This window comes from Lissotriton vulgaris, chromosome 1_1, assembly GCF_964263255.1.
Source record: "Lissotriton vulgaris chromosome 1_1, aLisVul1.2, whole genome shotgun sequence".
NCBI classification, from domain to species: domain Eukaryota; kingdom Metazoa; phylum Chordata; class Amphibia; order Caudata; family Salamandridae; genus Lissotriton; species Lissotriton vulgaris.
The window spans coordinates 678,683,841-678,708,837 of record NC_141685.1 but is presented as its reverse complement, the minus strand read 5'-3'; the positions used below and the strand labels follow the sequence as shown (position 1 = coordinate 678,708,837).

Sequence of the window (24,997 nt, the reverse complement as noted above, 5' to 3'; positions counted from 1 at the left end):
TTCGGAAGCCGGTGTCGCTTCAGGTCAATGGACAATGACGAGTGACGTTTTGATATTTGGAAGCAGTGTCCTCACGGTGGTCTGACAGACAGCAACCAATCAGGGTGCTGGAAATTATTGAAAATATATCGTTTAGCTAGATTAGTGAGTTAGAAAAAGTATAAAAGCTTAGCCCATTGAGGGGAGCGGGGCTGACTGTTCCTGAGGGCGAAGTGCTGTCCGATTTTCCTTGGACACATAAGAATTCTGAATGCATATTAAATGTTTTTCTTTTTCAGGTCAGAAAGCTTATCATAGGGAATTAGGGTTGATGTTTATTTTAATTCATTAATTGTGTGCAATTTTGAAGTGCCAGACTTTTGTGCCAATAAACTAATGGATAATACTGATTTATTAAAAATGTTTGAAATTAATAAATGAGCTAATAAAGATTTTGAAACTGAAACTTTGAAATTTTAAAAATAAAAGACTTAAAACGTCAAGCTGGTCTTGATTATTTTAGTCGTTACCATCAGTTGATCCATTGACTCAAATAGTCTAATTAAATGTTTTTCTTAAAATCTATGAATAGAATGTTATACTGCAGTTGTATATAATGTAAATGGATTGTTTAGATAGTGTGATTAATTAGGCTATATGATTCAGCTGCACACTTTTCTGTCTCAGTTGTATGGGCCTTGGTTTGATTAGTATGGTGAGTATTAGGTAGAGATTGGTATTATAGATAGACAGAGTTTCTATAGTGTCGCTGGATCAAATCTCTGGTAGCAGAGGATGGTTGCTATGGTAACTGACATGTTACATGTTAATTACATAGGATACATGTCTAAAACATATTGTTAAGTTTGTTCAGTTGATGTATGTAGTCGAAAGGATTTTTTCCTGCAGTGTGAAAAATTCCTGGTTGTTTGCCGGCAGAGAGTAGTGTGACTAGAAGAGTTACACAGTGCATTTGTTCTGTTTCAAAATTGTGGTATAGAATATATCGCAAAGTGTTGTGGACGTACAGCACAAGTTTAGGGACCTTAGATGTGACTGGTTAAATGTAATAGTGAGGATCGCCTATGAAATTGTAGCATTAAGCATAGGGACCTGGTGAGCCCGTTTTAAAACTTTTTGTGAAAAGAGTAATAGGATTTATCCAAGCTTAAATGAAGGGTAAGATGGCGTCGTCTATTCTTATTAACGTTTGACCATTTCTGTGGCTGGTTCAAGTCCTGCTAAGATTTTGTGTGTGTATGATCAGGTTTTTCCGTTTGAATGTGTGAATGATCGTATATAAAATTAGCGTTGTCTATTTTATGCGAAAAGAATTCTGAATGTTTGCAAAACTATTACTTTATTTAGCGAAACAGACAAATGGTTTGTTTATTTGTAGTTACTAATTGAAATTCATTGGAAAAGTATTGTTTAAAATGGCGATGCGAAAAGTTTTTGTGAAGGAGGGGTGAGTTTACGGAGTAACACACAGTGAAGCTGCAGCGGCAGTGTACGTCATATCGGTCCGCGCTGTGATTGGCTAACATACGTCACAGCAAGCGCACTGATTGGTTCACGTGACAGTGACGAGTTGATACCAGATTAGACAGTTCTGAATACTGTATTTCTATAGGTTGAGCAAGGTAGTGATGTAGCTTGACCTGATTGGCTTGTTGGTGTCTTTCGCGCACGGATTGGTTGAAGTAGCGGAACACCGAGAAAACATTTTGGGACGTTTCGGAATAAGTGATTTTGATTTAAAACATGAGTTATTGGTATGATAAAGAGAAAACAAAGCCTTCATGGTTTCAGAAAATGAAAAATGTATTTAAACCAGAAAATTGAAACGCGTGGTGATAAATTACTTCATAAGTACAAAACACCAGCAGCCTATATGGAAGGTGAATATGGTTATCATACTGTAATTTGGTTTGAAAATTGGATGCATTATACACAAAAGGATGGTGTATTAGCATGGTCAGAAGATGGGTCATTTAATATGAAAGTTTTAAGGAACCTGAGAGAAAGGATGATGGATCTGGTGCCAAAGCCTAGACCTACACAATTTGAGGCTTTAGTTGAATGGGAGGTTGAGATGGAGCTTGAACGTGAATGCAAATGTTCAGCACCTAGAAATTCAAAACAGATTCTAAACAGAGAAACACATGAGGACAAGGTGAGACGCTGGAGAAAGGCAGATATGTATGATGGTCTGTACCCAGTGAGAATAATGATCACTAAAGATCCAGGTCAAAAGGATGTTCAACAGAAAAGTAGACTTTATGACAAATTAGATGACGCAATTTAGAAGACATTTATTCTACTAAATGCAAACCGCCACCTTATCAAATAGATTCTCAATCCACCCCGAGAGTTTCTACAGGAACTTCTCCAAGTACACCTCCTCCTAGGGAAGCTAATGAAGGTTCGCCCAGATTTTAAAAATTACCTGAAAGAGTAGGGTCAATAAATAATTCTAGTACACCCAGAGAAAATAGATTTTCAGAACAGAGAAATATTTTTCAAAGTAATCAGGAAAGAACTCTTGCTGATATGCCAGAAATTTCAAGTTATAATAAAGCAAAGGAAGATTTAATTCAGCAATTAACAAAAAGCATGGAAGCAGCGACAGTACCAGTAACAATTGGTCCTGTTGTACCAGTTTTTAATCAGGGAGAAAATAGACAGCTCCATTGAATGCAGAAATTCAAAAAGTGGCTGAAAAATTTTATTCGGAACTTTCAGAAATTCCCAGAGAAAAATCTATGATGCCAAATTTAACTTTAAATCAAAGTTTAACAGGTTCTCAGACACCATCTGTTGCAGAATCAGATCCTGGTCCTTCAGAAAGAAGCTTAAATAGAATAAATTTAACACAAAATGCATTGTCTCCAGAAGCTCCTGAATTTAAAAAGCTTGATGTTGCTAAATTAAAAGCTGATTTGGAGGAATTAATTATTGGCACAATTGGTACTGACAATTTAAGATTGTATCAGGATGATGAACTTCTTTTTATTTGTAAAAGTATTCAGTGGAAAATGAAAAACAGGTATGAACAACTGGAAGAAATGGCTGCTGAATTAGAAATTGATCTGAGCAAACAGAAACATTTGCAGAAACATTATAGAGTAGATTTTTCTGAAAAGGATATTGATAATCTCAATACTGCTGGAAGAATGACCCATATTAAAGAATTCATAGCTTTTCTCAAAAGATTAGGTGAATTAGGAAAATGGAGAATGAAATGGTCAAAGAATAAAGAACAAGACAAAAGGGCCAGAAGTGAAACTGTTTCAGAATTTCCAATGAGGGAAATAGCAGGTGGACGATATGTGCATGTCCCTTGGTCCAGACAGGATATTCTGTTATTTACCAATGATTTTCCTCGGCTGAGAGAAAGCCTGTTGAATGGTATCAACAGGTAGACAGATTTATTAAAGTGTCAAAAGTTCTGTGGATTGATCTGGATGGATTCTTTGGCATTGTTGTCCCATCAGATCTTTGGACAGAATGCAAAATTTCTGTGAGTTGGCCAAAAGAAGAACCTGCTCGAGACACAATTAGAGGTGCCCCATCCAAAGATGTTATGGATTTGTATAATAAAGTAATTTATTGGCTGAAAGGGAAAATTCCCCCGAAAGAAGTAGACTGGGTTAAAATTGACAGAACAAATCAAGAGCCAAAAGAATCAGTACATTCCTTTTATGAAAGGTTGCTGTTAGTATTTAAACAGTACAGTGGTTATGAAAAATTAAGTGAAAAGGACATGAGCCATTTTATTTACAGATTTGTCTATGACCTGAGACCTGAAATTGGTGAGATGATTAAAAATGGAATTGTGTGCTGGCAGTCACTTTCCGTTGATGACATTCTGAGAAAGGCAAAATATTGCAGTGATGAGATAGATGCCAAGCAGAAAAATCTTAAAGAGAAAGCAATGTGGGCACAAGTGAAGGTAGCTGAGCAACAGCAAATGGCTTTTGAAAATAAAAATGTGCAACAGAATCAAGGGAAATGTAAGAATAATTTCAACAATAAACCTACATTTAATGTAAATGCTGAAGAGCTAAAACAGAAGCTCCCATGTTTTAATTGCGGTGAAATTGGACACTGGAAGCGCAAGTGTAAAAACCCGCCCAAAAATTTTAAAAATACTTCATGAAATTCACAGATGCAGAGTGAGTTAAATCAGCAGCAACAGCTACAGCAGCAGTTAAACAAATTAAGTCAGCAGCGACAGCTACAGCGACAGGTAGCGAATCAGCAGAGTCAGATTCAACAGTCAAATTCAGCAGAGCCAGATTCCACAAGCACCATTTCCAAATTGTGTAAATGCCCAAAGGTTTACACCAGAAACAGGTTTTTGTGGAGGAAATCGGGTAAATAATGGGTCAAAAATGAATATGTCAAATGCTTCTAAGCAGTTTTGGATGAAAAATAAGGAAGAGAGTGATTCATCAGAAGATTACTCATGACAGTGTCTGAGAGAGGAAGAAGAGTGTGTGCTTGGACTCACTCTTGAGGTAGATCAGTCTGGTCCATTTGTTAATGGTAAAGTGAATGATGTAGATATCACTTTTCTTGTGGACACAGGTGCTACCCGTTCTACTGTTAGATCAACAGAAATAGAAAACCTTCCTCTCTCTGGTGAGTCCATCCAAGTTGTAGGTGTAGCAAATCAGCAAATTAAAACAAGTCTGACAGAGCCTGTAAAAGTTGAAATTGGAAATTACAAAGATAAACACAGGTTTCTGGTTTGTGACAGTAGTCCAGTAAATCTGTTGGGTCGTGATATATTGTGTAAGATGAATTGCAAAATATATTGCTCACCAGATGGCATCGAGTTACAAACATCAGAAGTAGATGGTCTTTACAAATTAACAATGTTGATGGTGGAAGAAGAAAGAAAATTATTATTTCCTGTCTTTGATAAAAAATGATTTGCCAGAAGAGCTCAAAAAGCCAGTCAAACCAGAAGTTTGGGACCTAACTGGAAATGATATGGGTCTTATGAAAAATGTGGATCCAATAAAAATTACTGTAAAACAAGGAATAGATTTTCCGAATGTTCCACAATACAAAATAAAAGCTGAGACAATAGATGGTGTCATTCCAGTGATTGAAAAGTTCATAAGCCAAGGTGTACTAAAAGAGATTGAAAGCAGCCTATGTAATTCACCGAATATGGGTATTAAAAAGCCGAATGGAACATACAGAATAGTTCAGGATTTAAGGAAAATTAACCAAATTGTTGTTCCATGTTGTCCAATTGTCCCAAACCCTGCGGTAATTCTTTATCAGATTCCGCATGATGCAGAATGGTATACGGTCATTGACCTATGTAATGCCTTCTTTACAGTTCCACTGCATCCAGAGAGCCAGCAAATTTTTGCATTTAGGTTCCAGAATCGCATTTTAGCATGGTGTTGTATCCCACAGGGGTATACTGAGAGTCCATCTATCTTTAATCAGTTAATAAAGAAATCCCTGGAAGATCTGATTTTACCTGGAAATTCAACATTGGTCCAGTATATTGATGACTTACTTGTGGCAGCAAAGACACGAGAAAATTGTATAACTGACACCATTACTCTTTTAAATCGATTGGCAGACGAGGGACAAAGTGCCACCTGCGAAATTACAGTTTTGCAAACAAGAAGTAAAATATCTTGGTCACAGAATTGCAAAAGGAATCAGACAAGTGACTATTGAAAGAATCAAAATGATTCGAGCAATACAGCCCCCGACAACACAAAGACAGGCCAGAATGTTTCTGGGAATGGTTGGATATTGTCGTCAATGGATTATTGGATTTTCGGTAATTGCAAAGCCATTACAAAGACTGACAAAAGCAGACATAAAAGATCCAATCAGATTGTCAAAAGTTGAACTAGAAGCCTTTGAACAGTTAAAAAGAAGCTTATGTGAAGCTCCAGCTTTGGGTATGCCGGATTATGAGAAAGAATTTGAATTGTACTGCAGTGAAAGGGAAGGTTGTGCACGGTCAGTCCTAATCCAGAGACATGGAAAACTGAGAAAACCAATTGCTTATTTCTCAGCTGTTTTGGACCCTGTTGCAAAAGCTTTGCCAGGTTGCTTAAAAGCAGTGGCTGCAACAAGTGTGAGTCTTGAACAAAGTGAGGGTATCATTATGGGATTTCCTGTAAAAGTATATGTACCTCATTCAGTTGAAATTCTTCTTACCAGAAGCAAAACTCAGCATCTAACCAGTAACAGATTGACAAAATATGAGTAGACAATTCTGGGATCAGATAATGTTTCTATTGCAAGATGTGTGAATCTAAATCCTTCCACATTATTGCCAGACGGTGTTGTTACTGAGGTTAGCAATGAAACTGACATTGATCATGAGTGCCTGGATGTTGTAGATTATTGCACCAAACCTCGTCAGGACATAAAAGATGTTCCTTTACCTGAATCTGATTTGGTTTACTTTGTTGACGGTTCCTGTTTGAGATGATATGAAGGAATTCTGAGAACAGCATATTCAGTATGTACAGTTTCAGATGTTGTAGAGGGTTCACCTCTTGATGGAATTCGTTCACCCCAAATTGCAGAATTAATTGGTTTGATTCGAGCTTGTGAAAAAGCAGTTGGTAAAAAAGTGACCATAGTGACTGATAGTCAGTATGGGTATGGCGTAGTTCATGACTATGGTCAGCTCTGGTCTCAAAGGGGTTATTTGACCTCTGCGGGAACGCCAATCAGAAATGCAAAATTGATCAAAAGGTTGATTGATGGCATTCAATTACCAGAACAAATTGCTGTTGTAAAATGTGCAGCTCATAAAAAAGGTGAGGATTACATTACCAAAGGTAACGCTTACGCAGACGAAATTGCAAGATACTGTGCAAAGAATAATTTCTCAATCAATTGGGAAAAAGACGAAAGTCACATGTTGAATTCTCTCATGCTAATATCTGTAGTTGAAACATGGCAGGGAGTAGTCAAGTCAAAGTCAAAGTATGTTTATTTGTTTTGGTACTCAACCGAGGACCACAAATTTTACAAAAATAAAATACACTTCAACGATCTGATTTAAAATTCATAAAGTTAAAACATGTTCAAGGTTGCTTTTAGAAATTTAAAAAGATTATAGCACACAAATTCATTAGGTGAATGTTTACATAATACGAGCAGTTCTTTTACAGTAACTATTCTACATTTGCAGTAAATCGGTCTTAGGTATCTGGATCTTGCCGATACTACTATTGAGTTGGGACATACAAACAATAAATGTTCAATTGTCTGATCTCCCCCCAGACACAAAGAGCACATCGTTGTGCCTCCTAGAGTCCATTTGTAGGTAAAAGTCTGTAAAGGAAGGATGCCCAGGCGAAGCATCATTATTGCCCGTCTTGCCCCGTGAGTTAATGTAAGACCTACGTATACTGGCTCCTTTTTATATTCAATAATTGCTGTAAATGGTTTATATAGTGATAGCGTATTACAATGTGCAAAATCAGTCTCATAACTAAATTTGGGTGTAAAACATTTTAAAAACAATTTCAACTGAGCAGCTGTCCAAGATCGTAAAATATCCAGATTAATTTGTGCAAGATCAAGCGCTTTAGCCATATTTCGAGAGAAGGTCTGGTAAAAGGACTCAGTTTCAAATATCTCTTTCTTGAGCAATGCTCGTAAAGTATCACTTTTTGCATGAAGAAGGTTGAAGGTCCACCGTATCACATTTGCAACTGCAGTCGCATATGAGCTAGTGATTGAAAACTCCAGCCTTAAAGCTTGTACTGGGATTGAGGCAGAGACTTTCATCATTTTCTTTAGGATTTTTCCCTCTTCCTGGTCCATGAACGACCATTGCTTCATTGGTATATATTCCGTGGAATATGATAGGACTGATGGAATTTTTACTTTAAAAACCTTTATCATTGATGCAAAGTGTTTTGTCCCGGTTGCCGAATATAGTCTTGCCAGTGCTCCAGCATGCATTTGCGACTTTCTTTTTAAGTTAGTTATTTGATTTGAATTCTTTAGTGATTTTGCAAAAATTCTACCTAAGTAGGTATATTCCTCTACCTGTTCGACTTTCTCATTTCCCAACTTCCAGCAATACCTAACCCCTTTTTTGATTCGACCAGTAAAGGCCACGATTTTCGTTTTGGTTAAGTTGGGAATTAAGTAATTGTTCCTAGAATAGTTGTATAAAATACATAGAAGTTCTTGAAGGCCGAAGGGGGTGAGATCGAACATCACTATGTCGTCAGCATAAAGTAGCGCATGTATGCTCTGTGCAGCTATTTTCGGCGGAAAACTGGAGCTTTTTTGGAGAAAACTTGGTAAATCACTCAGATATAGTGAAAAAAGTATTGGTGCCAGCAAGCAGCCTTGCTTAAGTCCATTATCTGTTGTGATTTGTTTAGTATAGCCTTTTTTTCCTCCCATTTGTACTTGACACCACGTTTTAGAGTGAAGACTAATTATTATTTGTAACAGTTGTTCCGGAATTCCAAGGATTCTTAGCTTTTTCCATAATGTGGGTCGATCAACCCGATCGAAAGCTGTTGAATAGTCTATGTATGCCACATACACAGTTTGAGATCTCCGTCCTGTGTACTTATCCAATATGGTCTGCAAAATTGCGATGTTATCAATTACTGAATGATTGGGCCGGAATCCAGCTTGTACCATCGGTATAATACCTTCAGAAAATGCCCATGTTTTTAAACGATCCAGTACTTCAGCTGCAAAGATCTTTCCCGTAGCATCCATCAATGCTATCTGGCGGTAATTGCCTGCAACGTTCTTGTTTCCTTTCTTAAAGATTGGAATGATAATGCTCCCCTGCCAAGATTTTGGAACTTGCTGTATTTTAAACAGATGATTGAAGAGGGGGCACAACATTTGGCTCCATTCTTTTGGATTAGCTTGCAGTACTTTAATGGGAATTTGATCTGGACCTGATGCACCTGTAGCTCTTGCGTTCTTTATGTGCAATTCAATTGAAAACGGTGTGGTGTTATCAATCAAGCTTATTCTTTCGACTGGACTCGTAGCAGCATCAGACACTTCTGTGACGTTCAAATTGGTTTTGTATAGGTCTGTCAAATAAATTTCCCAGTTTTGGGGTGTAACAGGGATTGGTTGTAGTTTCTTTTTTGTCCCTGTTATAGTAGCAATTAACGCCCAGTAGTCTTTTTGATTATGGCTCTTTGAGGCTTTCTGGATATCAATCCAGTTTTTATCATGGAATTTCTTTTTCTTGCCGTTTTTCTCTCTTCTTAGTTTGTTCTTTAGTCGATTTATGTCCGACTTGGTGGATAGAGAGAACTTCAGGAATTGTGCTCTGATTAGCTTGTTTAGTTTTTTTGCCAATGATGAATTACACACTCTGTTTCCTATGTGTTTTCTGTTGTTATTTGCGTTGGCCTTTTTTGTTAATCCATCTAAGAGAATATTTTTTAGTTTATTAATTGTGTATTCAAAGTTGGTAATTGGATCTAAGGAATAAGCATCAGTTAATACTGGCAAGATAGGAATTAAAGAGCTGATTAGATCTAGGGCTTGAGAATTCCAGAATATGCGCCGTTGGGTGGGATTGATATTGACACAGCTTTCTTGGTGAATTATGTGACAGGTCGGGGTAGGAGAAGCTATCCAATTAGAGGTTAGATGTAACTGAGCGTGATCACTCTCCTCTGTAAAAATTGTGTGTAAATGATCAAATGATTCAAAGAGATCAAATTCACAGATGAAATAGTCCAGTGTTGACTTGGTACCATTTCCCCGCCTGGTTTTTGTTGCCGGAATGTCGCCTTCCACATTGCCGTTTAGTATAGTCCCATTTAGACTGGGTAAGGTCGATAATAGACTTTTGCCTCTCGAGTCTGAGCGATTTCCTATTGGAAATGTAGGAATGGGCACTTCTACTGATTCCTCATTGTACATTTTTGCCCAATTACTGATATCTTTGTTGGAAATTTTTGCATTTAAATCACCCATTATTAGATACTGCGGATATTGTAGACTTTCAAGTATCTGTGACATAGTTTCCATATTCTCTAAAAAGATACTATCTCCCTTGGAACCAGGGGGAAAATATACGTTAAACAATAATAATGATCTTCGATTGTCTGAGTCGTTGGTATACATTAGGACCTTAATACATTGTACATGAACAGAGTTGGTCTCAATGATCTCTTGGTCCCATTGATCTTCCTCACTCAGGAGTATTGCCAACCCCCCTTTGGCATGTCCATTCTTTGATTCCTTTGCTGGAGTGTCGTATACGTAATAGCCATTTATACTAAAGGAATTTGTAGACCAAGTTTCTTGTAGAGCTAAAATGTCTGGTTGATTTTTTATAGCATCAATCATTTTACTGTCAGTTTTTCAAGCCATATTCCAAGATACTATATTAAATTTAGAGCCAGGGTTAAACCATAGGTTGATGATGGTAAGAGTTAGTTTTGCTGTTTAATGTTTCTGAGATCCATGCCCAGGATTGAAGGTTTGCTAAAGGTTCTTGCGCTTGTAAATCTTGAGTCCACACTATTCTCGCACCTTTATGTACTTGTACTTTTAGAGACTCTTTTCCATGAGAAGTTGAGTTTTTTTGCTGGATTATACTCCCATTACCACTTAACATATTCAGATTTCGTACTGTATTCCCTGGTTGTCTTTCTGTAGGTTTGACTTCATTAGGATCAGATATTTCTCTTACGTCAAACCCACATTTGTATATAACTTCCTTGTCTCCTAGAATGATCCCTGGCAAGGTAGGTGACCAGAAAGTAACCATAGCTATTTTGTTTTGACATTTATTTGGAAAGGACACCAGTGCAATTTCTCTGCTAGTCAGAGATCGTAGTGATGATATCTGTTGTAATAGGTTAACAATTCTCCCTCGGTTTAAAGGCTCGTTGTCATTTGGGAAAAGTTCTTCAAACAGGAGATATTTTGAGGATAGGCCTTCCATACATAAGGAATTTGTTTCAGAATTTTGAGTTACTTCTTGGTTTCTTGAACATATTCGTGTATAAGATTTAACTGGTAGATATTACCCCGCACTAGGATTTAGTAGTGAGTAATTTTGATTAATTGGGTTGTCCTCCTTACCTTCATTAAGAGGGGCACCGATGATTGGTTCCTTTGTTTGTTTATCCTCAGTTTTGGAATACATTTTGGGGTTTTGAAATCTTAATTTACGGGCTTTTTTCTTTTGTATTCTTCTTTGCGGTTTTCTTCTTCGATTCTTAGCCCCATTTTGGCATGATTGCTCTTCTATAATTTTTTCCATATTTTCCTCTTCTGAGTTTTCATTTGTTGTTTGTGAATTATTATCTCCTTTTCCTTCATCAGGTTTAGATATAGAGTTGTTATCCTTTGTATTTGAAAACATTGGATATTGTCTAATTGTTTTTGGTTCTTTGAAAAGTTTTTTCAATGAATAGATGGCCTCGTTTTCCTGTTTTTTTCGGGGTTCATTCATAAGTGATTCTCGTGACTCATGTTCAGGCGTTTGAGTAGTTGCGTCTTTTTTTGTGCCTTTAGTCATTGTGTTCTCACTCTTGTTGTTTTGGTTGTTGCCAAGTGTTTTTTGTGTGTTTTTCCCATCCGAGCTTTCTTTCTTTCTTTTTTCTCCTACTAAATGTTTGAGTAAGCCAATCTGGACATCCAAGGTTTGGTCCGAATTTTCTAATATGTGGCCCAGGAAAGTTAGAACTGACTCCAGGATTTCTTGTAGAGAAAAGAGGGCTTTGGACATAGGTGTTACTGGTATTGGTAGACTCGTGTTATCCAGGATAAAAGGATCTGGGGTAATTTCTAGATCATGATCAGTTTCAGTTTCAGGAGATTCTTCCATTAAGATAATTGACAAGTTGCCTGTATTTAGTAGTGCTTCTTGGGGTTTAGTTACTACTTTGTTTCTATGACCTTCAATTTCTTCTGCGTCCACAGATCGAGCTATGTTAGTTGCAAGAGTTTCAGGATTAGATTTCGACTCTTCGATATTTGTTTTTAGAGAATCTTGGGGAGTAGAAATTCCCTTTGAATCGCTATCTGATCTTTGAGTACTCAAATTTTCAACCAGTGGTGAATTGTTAGGTGTAAATAAGACTTCACCACTCGGTTGCAGTAATTCTGAGTGCATCTCTGGCTTTGGCTCAAAAGGTATTACTGTTTGCTTAGGTGAAAGACCTGAAAAATAATTGGTTATAGCCGGAGTGACTGATAACCGACCCTGTGATAACGCTTTATCAGATGATTTCCTAATGGCCTCCTCCGTTCCAATTCTTTTTAAGAATATTGTTCTTGATCTTAATTTTTTCAGGGCCATGGAAGTTCTGTATGGTATGTAATATGTAATAACCTGTTTGATTACTGACTGGTTTGTATCACAGTTGTTATTTCGTTGTATGCCCTGGTCAACAATTGAGCTTAGGCTGACAGGATACAGTGTGATGATTAAGATTTTACCTTGCTTGCTTGGTTGGAGGGTAATGCAAGGTTTTAAACAGCCAAGTGGTGTGGCCCGTCCCGTCCTCCGGCATCCCCGGACAGCCACAGACGGCCCGCCCTTTGCCCGGCGTCCCGCGAGGGAGGGGCGGTGTGTTTTTAAAGCGCCTCCTGGCGCTTGGAGGCGGTGTCACGCAGGTGTGGGACCCAAGGGCTGCTGGTAGCTGTAGTCGCAGCCCCTCACCACGCTCCTCACTGCAGCCCAGCTCAGATGTCTTGCGAGCACACGGGCAGCGGGAGGCAGCGGAAGGTCACAGCAAGGCAGTGGCAGTGCAGGATGCAGGCAAACAGGTAGGTAAGGTTGCAGCGTATCAGCTGTTAAAGCGAAGCAGAAAGACCCGCTCTGCAGGGGCGGCGTGTTTTTAAAGCGCTTCCTGGCGCTTGGAGGCGGTGTCACGCAGGTGTGGGACCCAAGGGCTGCTGGTAGCTGTAGTCGCAGCCCCTCACCGCGCTCCTCACTGCAGCCCAGCTCAGATGTCTTGCGAGCACACGGGCAGCGGGAGGCGGCGGAAGGTCACAGCAAGGCAGTGGCAGTGCAGGATGCAGGCAAACAGGTAGGTAAGGTTGCAGCGTATCAGCTGTTAAAGCGAAGCAGGGAGTAAAAGAATTACAATATGAGGCAGATGAAGAAGAGAAAAACACATGGTTAAAAGCAGAGTGCAGACAGCGAGAGGAAGATGGAGTTTGGGTCTACAAAGATGGCAGACCTGTAATGCCAAACTGTATGATCGCTGACATGGCACGGATGTACCATGGTCCAGGGCATTTAGGGAGAGATTCCATGATCAGACTATTCAGAGAAACATGGTTCAGTCCAAAATTCAGAATCATAGCAGAGTCACTTTGTCAAAGATGTTTGACCCGTCAACAAATGAATCCGAACAGAAAAACTGTTGTAAGTTTGGGAACCATAGGACGGGAGGGTGGTCCTTTTACAAGATTATAGATGGATTTCATTGACATGCCAAAGCACAACAAGCTGAAATATGTGCTTGTATTTGTTTGTCTGTTTTCAAGATGGGTAGAAGCTTTCCCAACACGTCATAATGACTCAGTCACTGTAGCAAAATTGCTTTTGAGGGAGATCATACCTAGATATGGCTTTCCGGTAACTATTGAAAGTGATCGCGGAACGCATTTTGAAAACAGATTGCTAAAACTGGTTTGTGAAGCTTTAAACATTGAACAGAAGCTGCATTGTGCTTACAGACCAGAAGCATCAGGTGTTGTAGAGCAGATAAATGGAACAATAAAGAACAGAATTTCAAAGATGTGTTTAGCCACAGGAGTGAAATGGACAGATGCTCTTCCACTTGTTCTAACGTCTTTGAGAAGTACTCCAGAGAAAAAGACAGGCCTTAGTCCCCATGATATCTTAATGGGCAGAGTGATGAGGCAAGCATTTGTTCCAGTTGCCAAGCTTTTGAGTATTAATGATAGTGCAATCATTGAATACTGTCAGAACCTTTCTGATGTCGTTAATTCTGTATTTCATCAGGTGGGAACAGATGTAATAACTAAGGAGAAAGAACAAGCTCATGATCTGTTGCCTGGAGACTGGGTGAGAACCAAAGTTCATCGAAGGAGAAACTGCTTAGTACCTAGATGGCAAAGGGCAAGACAAGTAATTCTTGTCACAACAAATGCTGTTAAGTGTAGAAGTCTGAAAAGGTGGGTGCATGCAAGCCATACTATTCGTGTACCACCTCCTGATAATTTTGATTAAGAAAGTGAGACAACAACTGATTCTGATTCAGAAGGATATCCTGAAGATCAAGAATCTGATGATCAGCAAGAAGATCAACATCTGGAGAATCTAGATGCAGATCAGGACTTGAGTGAAAAAGATCTGGAAATTGTATCTGGAGATCAAGATGTTGATGAGGATCTGAAAGAAAAAGAATCTCAAAAAGAAAACGAAGATTCGGAAGAAAAAGACTGAGCAGGATAAAAATCTGAACAAGGACAGTATTGAAAGGCAAAGGAGTAGCTCTGTGTGCAGGAGTAAGAATTCTGAAACTGGGAAGCTGAAGGTGATCCCTGAAGAAGAGGAAGAATTACCAAGTACCAGCTGTAAGGATGATGTTCCTGATGGAGTGAAGCAGCAGTGTAAAGAAGTTCCTAAATACAGATTTGAAGTCTCAGACACAGATGAAAGTGATGAAGAATCTGAAATAAGAAAATTCAGAAAAAGAGCATGGAAAGCTGAAAGTAACGAAAACGTGCCGAAAAAGAAAAATTTGAGGAAAGGAGATATTTGGCCGGAAGATAACCTGAAATTCAAATTAGTAAAGAAATCAAAAGAACAAATCAACGAAGTTTCTAGTCAGGGAGGTGACTCTGATAAAAAAGACGAAAAGAATAAGAAAATTGAAGTAATTACTCGTAAAACAAAAAGAGTAATAAAGCCAAATCAAAAATATAGGTCCCCAGAGTGGACGTATATAATAATCCCGCCAATTGTTGAGGTAGGAAGCAGTAGTCAAGAGGATTTGGAAGAAGCTACTGACAATGATTGAAGCTGTTTAATTTTAGATAAGGGTTTTTAAATTCATGGAATAAGGCCGAAGAAAATGTGTTAGGTGACATAAGGTCGAAGAAATTGTGTTAGCTGAAAATACACGTTCATGTGACGCAAGGTCGAAGGAAAGCTGTTTTAGGGTTCTTTAAAGAAAAAGAAAATTAAAAAGGGGGGATATTTTAATTTTAGTTTTATAGTTGATTGCTTATTTTAAATTTTGTTTTTGTTTGTTTCATCTTAAAATGCCAAGCTCAGATACTTCAAGGTGCTCCATTTTGAAAAGATGTTGCAAGATGTCTTCAATTTGTGTGGTTCTCTTAATACTAGTCTGGTTAATTTTAGCTGTAGTATATCCTTTTGGTACTGATAAACAGAAACTTAGGACTAATATAACAAGTAAGGTAGAGACTAAACATGATAAACATGCTGGCAAGTCTAGCAAAATTATTGAGCATACTCCAGAGATCCATCAAGATAGATCTGTTGGAGATTTTTCTAGCAATTCATTTTCTAGGCTTTTGTCTGAATATGTTAAAGTAATGAATGTAAAGGATTGCTATGTCTGTGTGAAGCTGCCTGCTTCTGTCTCAGAGGGGGTTACTTACAACATGTTACATCTCACTTATGGCATCACCTGTAGTGCAATTGCTAGCCTGTTTTATCAAACTGGTCGACTGGAGTATTATTACTCAGACTTTGATGAGGTTTTTGCAAATCTCAAAGTTGTAAATAGCTTAAACAAAGTTAAGCCTGCAAAGCAGATGAGGGAATTCTTCTTAGTAACTAATGAACTTAATTATGAATATGCTTATAGAAACAATTTAACATGCAAGATGAGAGCTGAGGAAAAGACTTTCCTGAATATGGTTGAGGAGAGAAGGGCTATTTACAAGAGAAATGAGGTGCTAAAACATGCCAAGTCCAGGTTTTGGCAGATGGAGGATGCTAAGCTTAATGGTGTTAACACAAATGCAGCTATACTCATTGATGAACCAGTTAGTGGTAGATTTTGCATTAGAAGAGATACACTTTATGATAACTTTTTTGTTGGTGCTAGTCAATGTGAGGATACTTATCGTATCATAGGGGGATGGGGATTTAAAGGTGGAAAAGATCCAATTTTTCCTGGAATTTATTTTATTTGTGGTAATAAGGCATATTTTAGCCTCCCAGACTATGGGACTGGTTATCTTGGATTAGTTTTTCCAAACATTTTCCATGTTGACATGTGGAGAACACCTGAACAGGTACAAAAGAGAAAGTTTTACAGAAGTCTTGGGAGACATTTTTGGTGCAGTCATTCCCATGGTAGGAATTACCATGAATTCAATCAAAATTAGAAAGGTTTCCACAATTGTAGATAGATTGTCTACAGATACAGCAAGTGTTTTTCAATGTGTCAACACTGAACTTGTTGCTACTAGAAGCATGGTTATGCAGAATCGTCTTGCATTAGACATTCTGCTTGCAAAGGAGGGAGGGCTCTGTGGGGTTTTACATGTCCAGCATTGTTGTACATATATTCCTGACAAGAGTCGGAATATAGAGTCGCTTATTAAAAACATAACAGAATTTCATGAAGAGATAGAACCCCTGGAGGAAGAAAATTTCACTGAACGAATAGGCAAAAGGATTGAGGCAATTAAAGAATGGTTTTCAGAGATTGGTGGCTCAATCATCGGCAGGGTGCACTGTCCAGTAATTGTCATCATTATGGTGATATTGCTGCTAAAAATTAGTTGCATGATTCACAAGAGAAAAAAGCATCAGAAGGAAAAGAGGAGGATTTATAAACTCAGAAAGGAACAAGAAAAGGAATATGAGTTAGAGGAAATGCGAAGGGCTCAGTTTGAAAGTGTTGAGCAAACAGCAGAAACAGGGGTTTAGGGAGACTAATACTGAAAGAACTCAAAATGTGACGTCTCTAAAATTGGGTTAAAAATTTTCTAAATTTTGGGTGTTTGGTGATTTTGAAATCACCAGATGAGGGAGTTGATGGAGCGAGTTTCAGAAATAATTTTATTCTGGCTCGTGAAATTAATCCCTTGTAACATGAACTAATATATTAATGTGTTATTGCATGTTTATTGTACTAAGTTAATCTAGATTAAAAGCTCATCATTGCATTACATGTGGGTTTAATGATAAATGTGCTCTTGTTGCATTTGCAAGTACGTTTTATAATACATAATTAATGTTGTTTTGTTTGTCCTATTGTCTTTGTCAACATTAATGCGGCTGATTTATTGATGGCATGTGCTTAATTTATATGTGCTAGTGTCTACGTTATGTTGTTGTCTATGTTGTGTTTGTATTTCTTTTTATCATTTCAGATATATGAAGAAACCTGCTGGTAATTATGAAGAATGGTAAATTATAAATGTGCTGCTTTTTATGTGCTTCTGCTATATGATTTATATTAATGGGATATGGCTTTCTTTTCTTGTATTAATTATTATTTTGTGTTTGTTTGAATACTAGCCCGAGAGAAAGGCTTGAGGCCTGGTTTTGGAAAATGATGGTTAGCCTGACAGAGCAAAGCCAAGCACAGCCATGTTGAAGCTTTTCCACGAAAATTATTCTCTGAAATAAACTGAAGCCTAAACAAAGACAATTGTGCGTAATGGGCTCTGAATGGTTTTTTTTCCAAGGCCAAGGAAATGACAAGGGAGGGTTTGGCAGAGCTATGAAGGAAACAGAGAACTAACTTTGGTTACTGTATCAATCCTTCGGAAGCCGGTGTCGCTTCATGTCAATGGACAATGACGAGTGACGTTTTGATATTTGGAAGCGGTGGCCTCACGGTGGTCTGACAGACAGCAACCAATCAGGGTGCTGGAAATTATAAAAAATATATCGTTTAGCTAGATTCGTGAGTTAGAAAAAGTATAAAAACTTAGCCCATTGAGGGGAGCGGGCTGACTGTTCCTGAGGGCGAAGTGCTGTCCGATTTTCCTTGGACACGTAAGAATTCTGAATGCATATTAAATGTTTTTCTTTTTCAGGTCAGAAAGCTTATCATAGGGAATTAGGGTTGATGTTTATTTTAATTCATTCATTTTGTGCAATTTTGAAGTGCCAGACTTTTGTGCCAATAAACTAATGGATAATACGGATTTAATAAAAATGTTTGAAATTAATAAATGAGCTAATAAAGATTTTGAAACTGAAACTTTGAAATTTTAAAAATAAAAGACTTAAAACATCAAGCTGGTCTTGATTATTTTAGTCGTTACCATCAGTTGATCCATCGACTCAAATGGTCTAATTAAATGTTTTTCTTAAAATCTATGAATAGAATGTTATACTGCAGTTGTATATAATATACATAGATTGTTTAGATAGTGTGATTAATTAGGCCATATGATTCAGCTGCACACTTTTCTGTCTCAGTTGTATGGGCCTTGGTTTGATTAGTATGGTGAGTATTAGGTAGAGATTGGTATTATAGAGAGACAGAATTTCTATAGTGACGCTGGATCAAACAGAGTCAATGTCCAATCAGGGGCAACCAGCCCAATATAGTCCATTGCTAGTGCCCATTCTTCGTCTTTCTTCGTTGCTCTGCAGCAAATATAAGTACTCTCCAGTTCTTTTGGGCTGTTTAGTGCTAAGAGTTGTAATTTGTTTTCATTGCGGTCTGCTTATTGTTATGCTCGGAGCTTCTGTAATGTTTGCGTAGGCTTAATTGCTTTCAAATTTTCAGAGTGCTCGCGTTTGTATTGATGTCTTTTGGTGTTTGTTCACCCACTTTGTTACCGATATTCGCTTCGGTATTTCTGTGTTATTTTCCTCGTTGGGGGTCGTTCGGCACCTTTGTGTGCGGTTGATTCATTTCGTGTCAGGGACGCCGCGGGGTTGAGGTTTTCCTCTTCCCTACGCGGCGTGTGTGTTGCTGGCTTGGCTTCTATGGACCTCCTGCCACTAAAGGGGGCGTGAGGCTGTCGCAGGTGCGACGCAGTGTTTGATCTCTTCAGGGATTCAAACACCGCGCACGCGTCTGTTGTTCAGAGGCCTCCGGTCTGAGGTGAACGCCCATGTGGGTTGTAGCGGCCGGGGAGGATTTAATAACCGCGTGTGCCGCGTTGCACGTTACAACGCTACACCACCTGTGTGGCTGTTCTAAGGTTGGTGGAGTCTCTGTTACTCCTCGAGTGGGGTCTTGTATTTGCCTGTCTAGGCAATATAGGGGACAAGGCCCAGACCGGTGAGTGACCCTTTGGCAAGGGGGTGTGTGTTTTTTGCATCAGTTGCTGCTAGCAGTTGTCCTCTGGGGCTTGAACCCCTTTAATTGCGGTGTTGTGCCCTTGAACTCAGCTGTCACCCAGCTTTTGTATTCATACGGCCCTTCCACAGGCCTGTAAAGCTGCCATTCCTGTGCCTTATCTCCATTAGGTCATGTACTATTAAGACGAATATCTTCAGCAGGCGGACCCCCTTGCAGTGATGCCCTGGGGGGATGCCTTTTACTACTGTCAATTCCTCCATTTATCAAGCTGTTGGCCAATCTCTCTCTCCTTTGGAAGACAGGCTTTCCACCAGATTAAAGACGCATTTGTGTTCCTTGAACAGCACATAGGGGCTCCCTCAACTCCAATAGCCACTCCTGTCTCAGTCCTGGTTGGTTCCCCTCCGCCTAAGCAGCCCTGGGTTCCAGGGGTGGATTCAGACGCTTTTGAGCGCCTACGTCAGGCTTTCCTTGATAGTCGGGCAGTACAACTGACTGCACCTCTCCCTCCTCCTCCAACCTCCCAGCCTAAAGATGCGGACACCGCTGGTGATCCTGACACTGACCCAGGTCCCTCGGAGTCTTGGCTTCCATACCACCCAGCAGTTCCCCCTCCAGTCACCTCGGACATGTTGGATCTGAACGATATTGTTCATCCGCGCTCTTCGGAGTGGGTCCAGGGGGAGAAGGTTGCTCCTTATGTAGCACATCCTCTTACCTTTGGAAAAGAAGGCCCGTAATTGTTTGCGGGCAGAATGTCCCTGGCCTTCATTGGAGGGTAAGTAGCACTCACCCCGGAGATTGACCCCAGGATGCATACTTTCCTTCAGAAATGTATTCGTGATCCGAAGAAAGGCATCGATAGGTCCTGGAGAGCTTGTCAGGACAAGCTTCTGGATGCCCTCAGCCCAGCTACAAAGATTTTGGGTATGGCCGAGGAGGCCAAGGAGTCAGGCTCCACTATATCTCCTGAAATCCTCTCCAACTGGGCTCAAAGAGTCGTCATCTTCTTGGGCAATGCCAATTGTGCCCTCTTCACAGAGCGCCGCAGGTCCTTTCTCATAACTATCAACCTGAGGTTGGGTGACCTGGCGGACTCTGAGGCGCGGGCTGTGTCTCAAGGAGGTCTGTTTGGCGAGCCCTTCGTGAAGGAGCTCGGCAAATTTGTAAATACCTTCACTTCCCTAGGAAGGGCGCAGTCTACAATCCGAAAGGTATTCCCCTGTATTTTTTGCGGGGCCGGCCGAGGCAGGTCGAGGTCACCAGCAGGGTAACCAGAAAGGCTCCTGTCAACAGCAGGGCCAGTCCCGCTTCGGGAGTTTCTATCCTGCGATAGGACGCAGAGGCAAAGGAAGAGGATTCCGTGGAGGTACCTCCGGTACAAACCCCGGTGAGTGTTCACCTTTCTTCCCCGTCAAAACTAGGGGGACGGTTGGCAAGTTGCTATCAGGCTTGGTTGTCTCTCACACACGATGCGTGGGTTCTCCAGACGGTGCGGGGGTTTCAAATAGAGTTGATGGGGTCCCCAGTGCAACCCTCCCCTCCTCGTCCCATCCAGTTTTCAACCTCTGATGCTGCCCTATTGGACGCAGAGGTCTCCTCGCTCCTGCACAAGGGCGCCATCTATCTCTCTGCCGGCTACCCAGAACGTTTTTTTAGCAATATTTTCTTAGTAGACAAAACAGACGGCGGCAAGAGGTTGTCATAAATTTAAGCGAGTTCAACGAATGCATGGTATGCCGCCATTTCAAAATGGAGGGCATTCAGCTCCTTCGAGATGTTTTAAGCCCCTGCAACTGGATGGTCCACTTGGACCTCAAGGATGCTTATTTGGTGATTCCAATTTTTCCCACTCACAGGAAATTCCTGCAGTTCACGTGGAGAGGCCATATTTACGAGTTCACCTCCCTCCCGTTCGGGCTCTCGTTGGCACCTTGGTGTTTTACCAAGATCCTCAAGCCCGCAGTAGAGTTTTTGAGGGCCAGAGGGATCAGGATGATTGTGTACTTGGACCGTCTCATCTTGATGACGTTGTGCCCTCGTTGCCTGGAGGCTCAGCTTCAGATGGCGGAAACCCTCCTCCAAGACCTAGGTTTTGTGATCAACAGGGACAAGTCTCTATTACAACTGAACCAGTCTCTTACTTTCTTGGGGTTCGTCATTGACTCAGCGTCATCTACACTCAGTCTTCCGGCCAAGAAAATTTCCAAGATCAGTCACAAGTTGCGTCGAGTTCTGGCCTCGCACCAGGTATCCCTCGAGCCATTTTCCCAGGCCCCTGCATTACAGGGCTTTACAGTGCCTCAAAGAGTACTTCCTCCAGAAAGGGTTCCTTTACTCTCACAAGCTGGACCTGACGCCCGAGGTGAGAGCCGAGATCCAATGGTGGTTGGACCATATGGAAGCCTGGAACGGGCAAGCAATCTTCGGCTCTACCCTAGATCTAGTGATTGAGTCAGATGCCAGCAGGCTCGGTTGGGGTGCGCGTTGCGGGGATTTGTCCACAGGAGGTATGTGGTCTCCATAAGAACAGAAATTACACAAACTGTCTGGAGTTTTTGGCAGGTTAATTTGACGTACGGTGTTGGACGAAAGACTTAGTGCAGTTGTGCGTCCTCCTGAAGATGGACAACGTCTTGGCGGTCAGTTATATAAATCACCAGGAGGGCACCAAATCAAAAGCCCTCTCAGATCTGGCAGCGAGTTTTTGGCAGTACTGCCTAGACAGTCAGATCTCGGTCACAGCGGAATACCTGCCGGGTCGAGACAACTTGGAAGCGGACTTCCAGTCGTGCCACTTCCGCGGATTCCAGCCTGTGGAGGCTGGACCGAGTCTTTGCAGCTTTGAGCGACCACTGGGGTCCGTTCTCAGCAGATCCGTTTGCGTCCCGTCTGGACCACCAGACCCTCCGGCTCTTCAGCTGGAGGCCGGACCCCTTGGCAGCGGCCACAGATGCTTTTCTCCAGGATTGGAGCCTGGAGCAGGGGTACGAGTTTCCTCCATTCGCGATGATCACGCGCTCTTCGGCTCAGATTCGCAGACAGGGGGCGGATCTGGTGTGGATTTCCCTCCTGTGGAGATCGCAAGTGTGGTTTCAAGTTCTTCTGGAACTTTCTTGGGATTCTCCAATCCAGCTCTTTTCACGAATCCAGAAGAAAATCCTCACCCGCTGGTGTTAGCGGGCTCTCTGTTTCTCATGGTGTGGCGCATTTCCAGCACAGATTGGAAACCCCGGCCTTTTCAGAGAGGCTGAGGACCTCATTTCCAAAGCCTGGACTGACAGTACGGTTAAACAATACCGGTCCCGTTGGTGTCTGCGGCGGGGCTACGATCCCTTGGTCGCCGACGTTGTTGCCTTGGTGAATTTCTTGGAGCAGCTAGCTTCCGATGGCCATGCTTACCGGTCTATAAATACCTTTAGGTCAGCGATTTCATCCGGTCACTGGCACCCCTGTAGGGGGAACATCCCCTGGTTTGCAAACTACTATGGGGCGTGAGGCTGTCCCTGCCTCCTGAGCCTGGATACTCCTCCCTCTGGGACGTCAATCAGGTTCTTAACCTTTTTCTTTCCTCGCAGCCTAACCGGTTTCTGTCACGGAAGGACCTTTCCGCAAAGTTGGCTATGCTCCTCGTTCTGATTTCATGTCGACAGGTCTCGGATGTCTGGGATTTGGACATTTCCGGAAGGATTTTCTCCCCTGAAGGAGTAACCTTTACCCTTCTGCGACGCACTAAGTGTCATACCAGCGTTATTTCATACCCGGCATTTCCGGACTCGCCAAAACTGTGCGTGGTCAGATGTCTCAAGGCGTATGAGGAAATGGCGGAAGAATTCCGTCCCCCTGGTAAGCGTCAGTTACTCATTTCCCTCCTGAAGCCCTTCAAAGCGGTCTCCTCACCCACGATCGCCAGGTGGGTTTGGCGGGTGATGCAGGAGGCTGGCATAAGTTTGCGACATTTTGGGGCACACTCAACTCGCGGAGCAATGGCTTTGAAGGCGTTTGGATTGGGCGCACGCCTGGAGGATATCCTTAATGCAGATTGGTCTTCGGACTCTACCTTTAAGAGGTTCTTCTTCAAACCAGTTCTAAATATGTAACAACTGGTTGTGGGCAAGGTTTGAACAAGCATAATCCTCGCCTCCAGTCCTGACATAGAATGAAAAATGTCCTAGCTACCGTAACAGAAAGTTTCAATTCTATTAAGGACTAGGAGGCAAGGATTATCCCACCCATTTCTCCAGGAGGAGATCCCTCCCCGTAAGATAGTATGTAACAGTTTTTCGTGGAATGAGTTTTTTTTTGCCTGTATGTTAGAATTCGTTTACTCTGTAACGAATGGGCTCTGTGTTCCCTGGGTAACGTATCCCTGTCATCTACAGGTTCTGATGCCCAAAAACAAGATGTCTGAAGAGTGCAGAACAGCTTTCGTCCCGCTCAGAAAGAGCTAGAATGGACACTAGCAAAGGTCAATATTGGGCTGGTTGCCCCTGATTGGACATTGACTCTGTTCATGATTGGTTGTTATGATTGTTTTTTTGACTACTTTTTTCCCTATGGTTCATGGGAAAAGTAGTCTTTTGTTTACCTTTGTGCTGCTAATGGAATAAAAGTGAAGAAAGAAGGCATAATCCTCGCCTCTGAGTCCTTAATAGAATTGAAACTTTCTGTTACGTTAGCTAGGATATTTTTCATTATTCAATACTTGTGATTATCAAGGAATTCATACTGTGCAGAACCAGGATTACATATTTCCATTTAGGATTTTCCCACTTGAGCACAAAAAATTTCAATGACAACTTTGGAAAAAATTGGATATTCTAATCTTTTGGTTCATATTAGTTTAACCTAATACATCTCACAATGCCTTGTGAGATATCACCAATAAAACTAAAAATCACAACGAAAGGGTGAAATGAAATCTCATTAACAAAGCTCTTTTTTAAAAGCAATATTCAGCCCTACCTCAAATTGCCCTCACAGGATTTGTATTTTTGTATTTCACTAGTATCCTTTATCAACCGGCATAAAAGGTATTCTTTTATCACATACATTTACTACACTTGTTAACCATTTGTGATTCGTACCTTTGAACGACAAAATCATACAATATATAGCCACCTTTTTTACCCTCTTTCAAGCATAAACACATTTAACAATGTGCTTTTTGTTATATTCATGGATAACGGCTAAAGGGGAGTTGTCATTAGTTCTAATGTTACTTAAAAGGATGACTTACCTTTCCGCCAACCGGGGAGAGAGGATTCAGAATTTCAACCAGATCTTCGTCAAATACTTCAGCTGTTCAGAAAGGGACCAATTAAATATAGCAAGAATAATCCTCTACTTTTTATAATTCTAAACAGCCACACATTTGATTTTTGTCAAAGAGTCATTAAACATACAATTTTACACCATACAGTATGCAACAGAAATATTACCCTTTAATCATGAGTAGGCTTTCCTGTTGTCAGTTCTTTGTCCAGTTATGAGCTACGGAGGCGATCTTCACAGTTTTCAAATGTTTTCAAAAATTGTAACACATATCAGAGGCTAACAGTATTCACTATCTTTTTCTCTGTTAACAAAACGTGGCTTTTATTTACATCCTTCTCTTCCCTGTTAGTTCTTCCCTGCTTCTAATTCCCTTATCTGTATCGTTTCCTTGCATTTGTTCTTACAATTAACTTTTCACTATTTCTTTTGCCTCCCTGCTCGTCTCATTTCTCAGGCTCAAACTTCTTTCCAGCAGTGTAGTCCAACCCATGTCC

At 40.6% G+C, this 24,997-nt stretch overlaps 1 protein-coding gene across 1 annotated transcript in view; it reads right to left on the bottom strand.

The window, feature by feature from the left end:
- FRRS1 (ferric chelate reductase 1) overlaps positions 1-24,997 on the bottom strand; it is a 240,179-nt gene that overhangs the window by 15,712 nt on the left and 199,470 nt on the right. Inside the window, exon 15 of the mRNA XM_086954631.1 lies at positions 24,466-24,527. Coding sequence (XP_086810757.1) covers positions 24,466-24,527 — 62 coding nt within the window. The remainder of the gene's footprint in view (positions 1-24,465; positions 24,528-24,997) is intronic.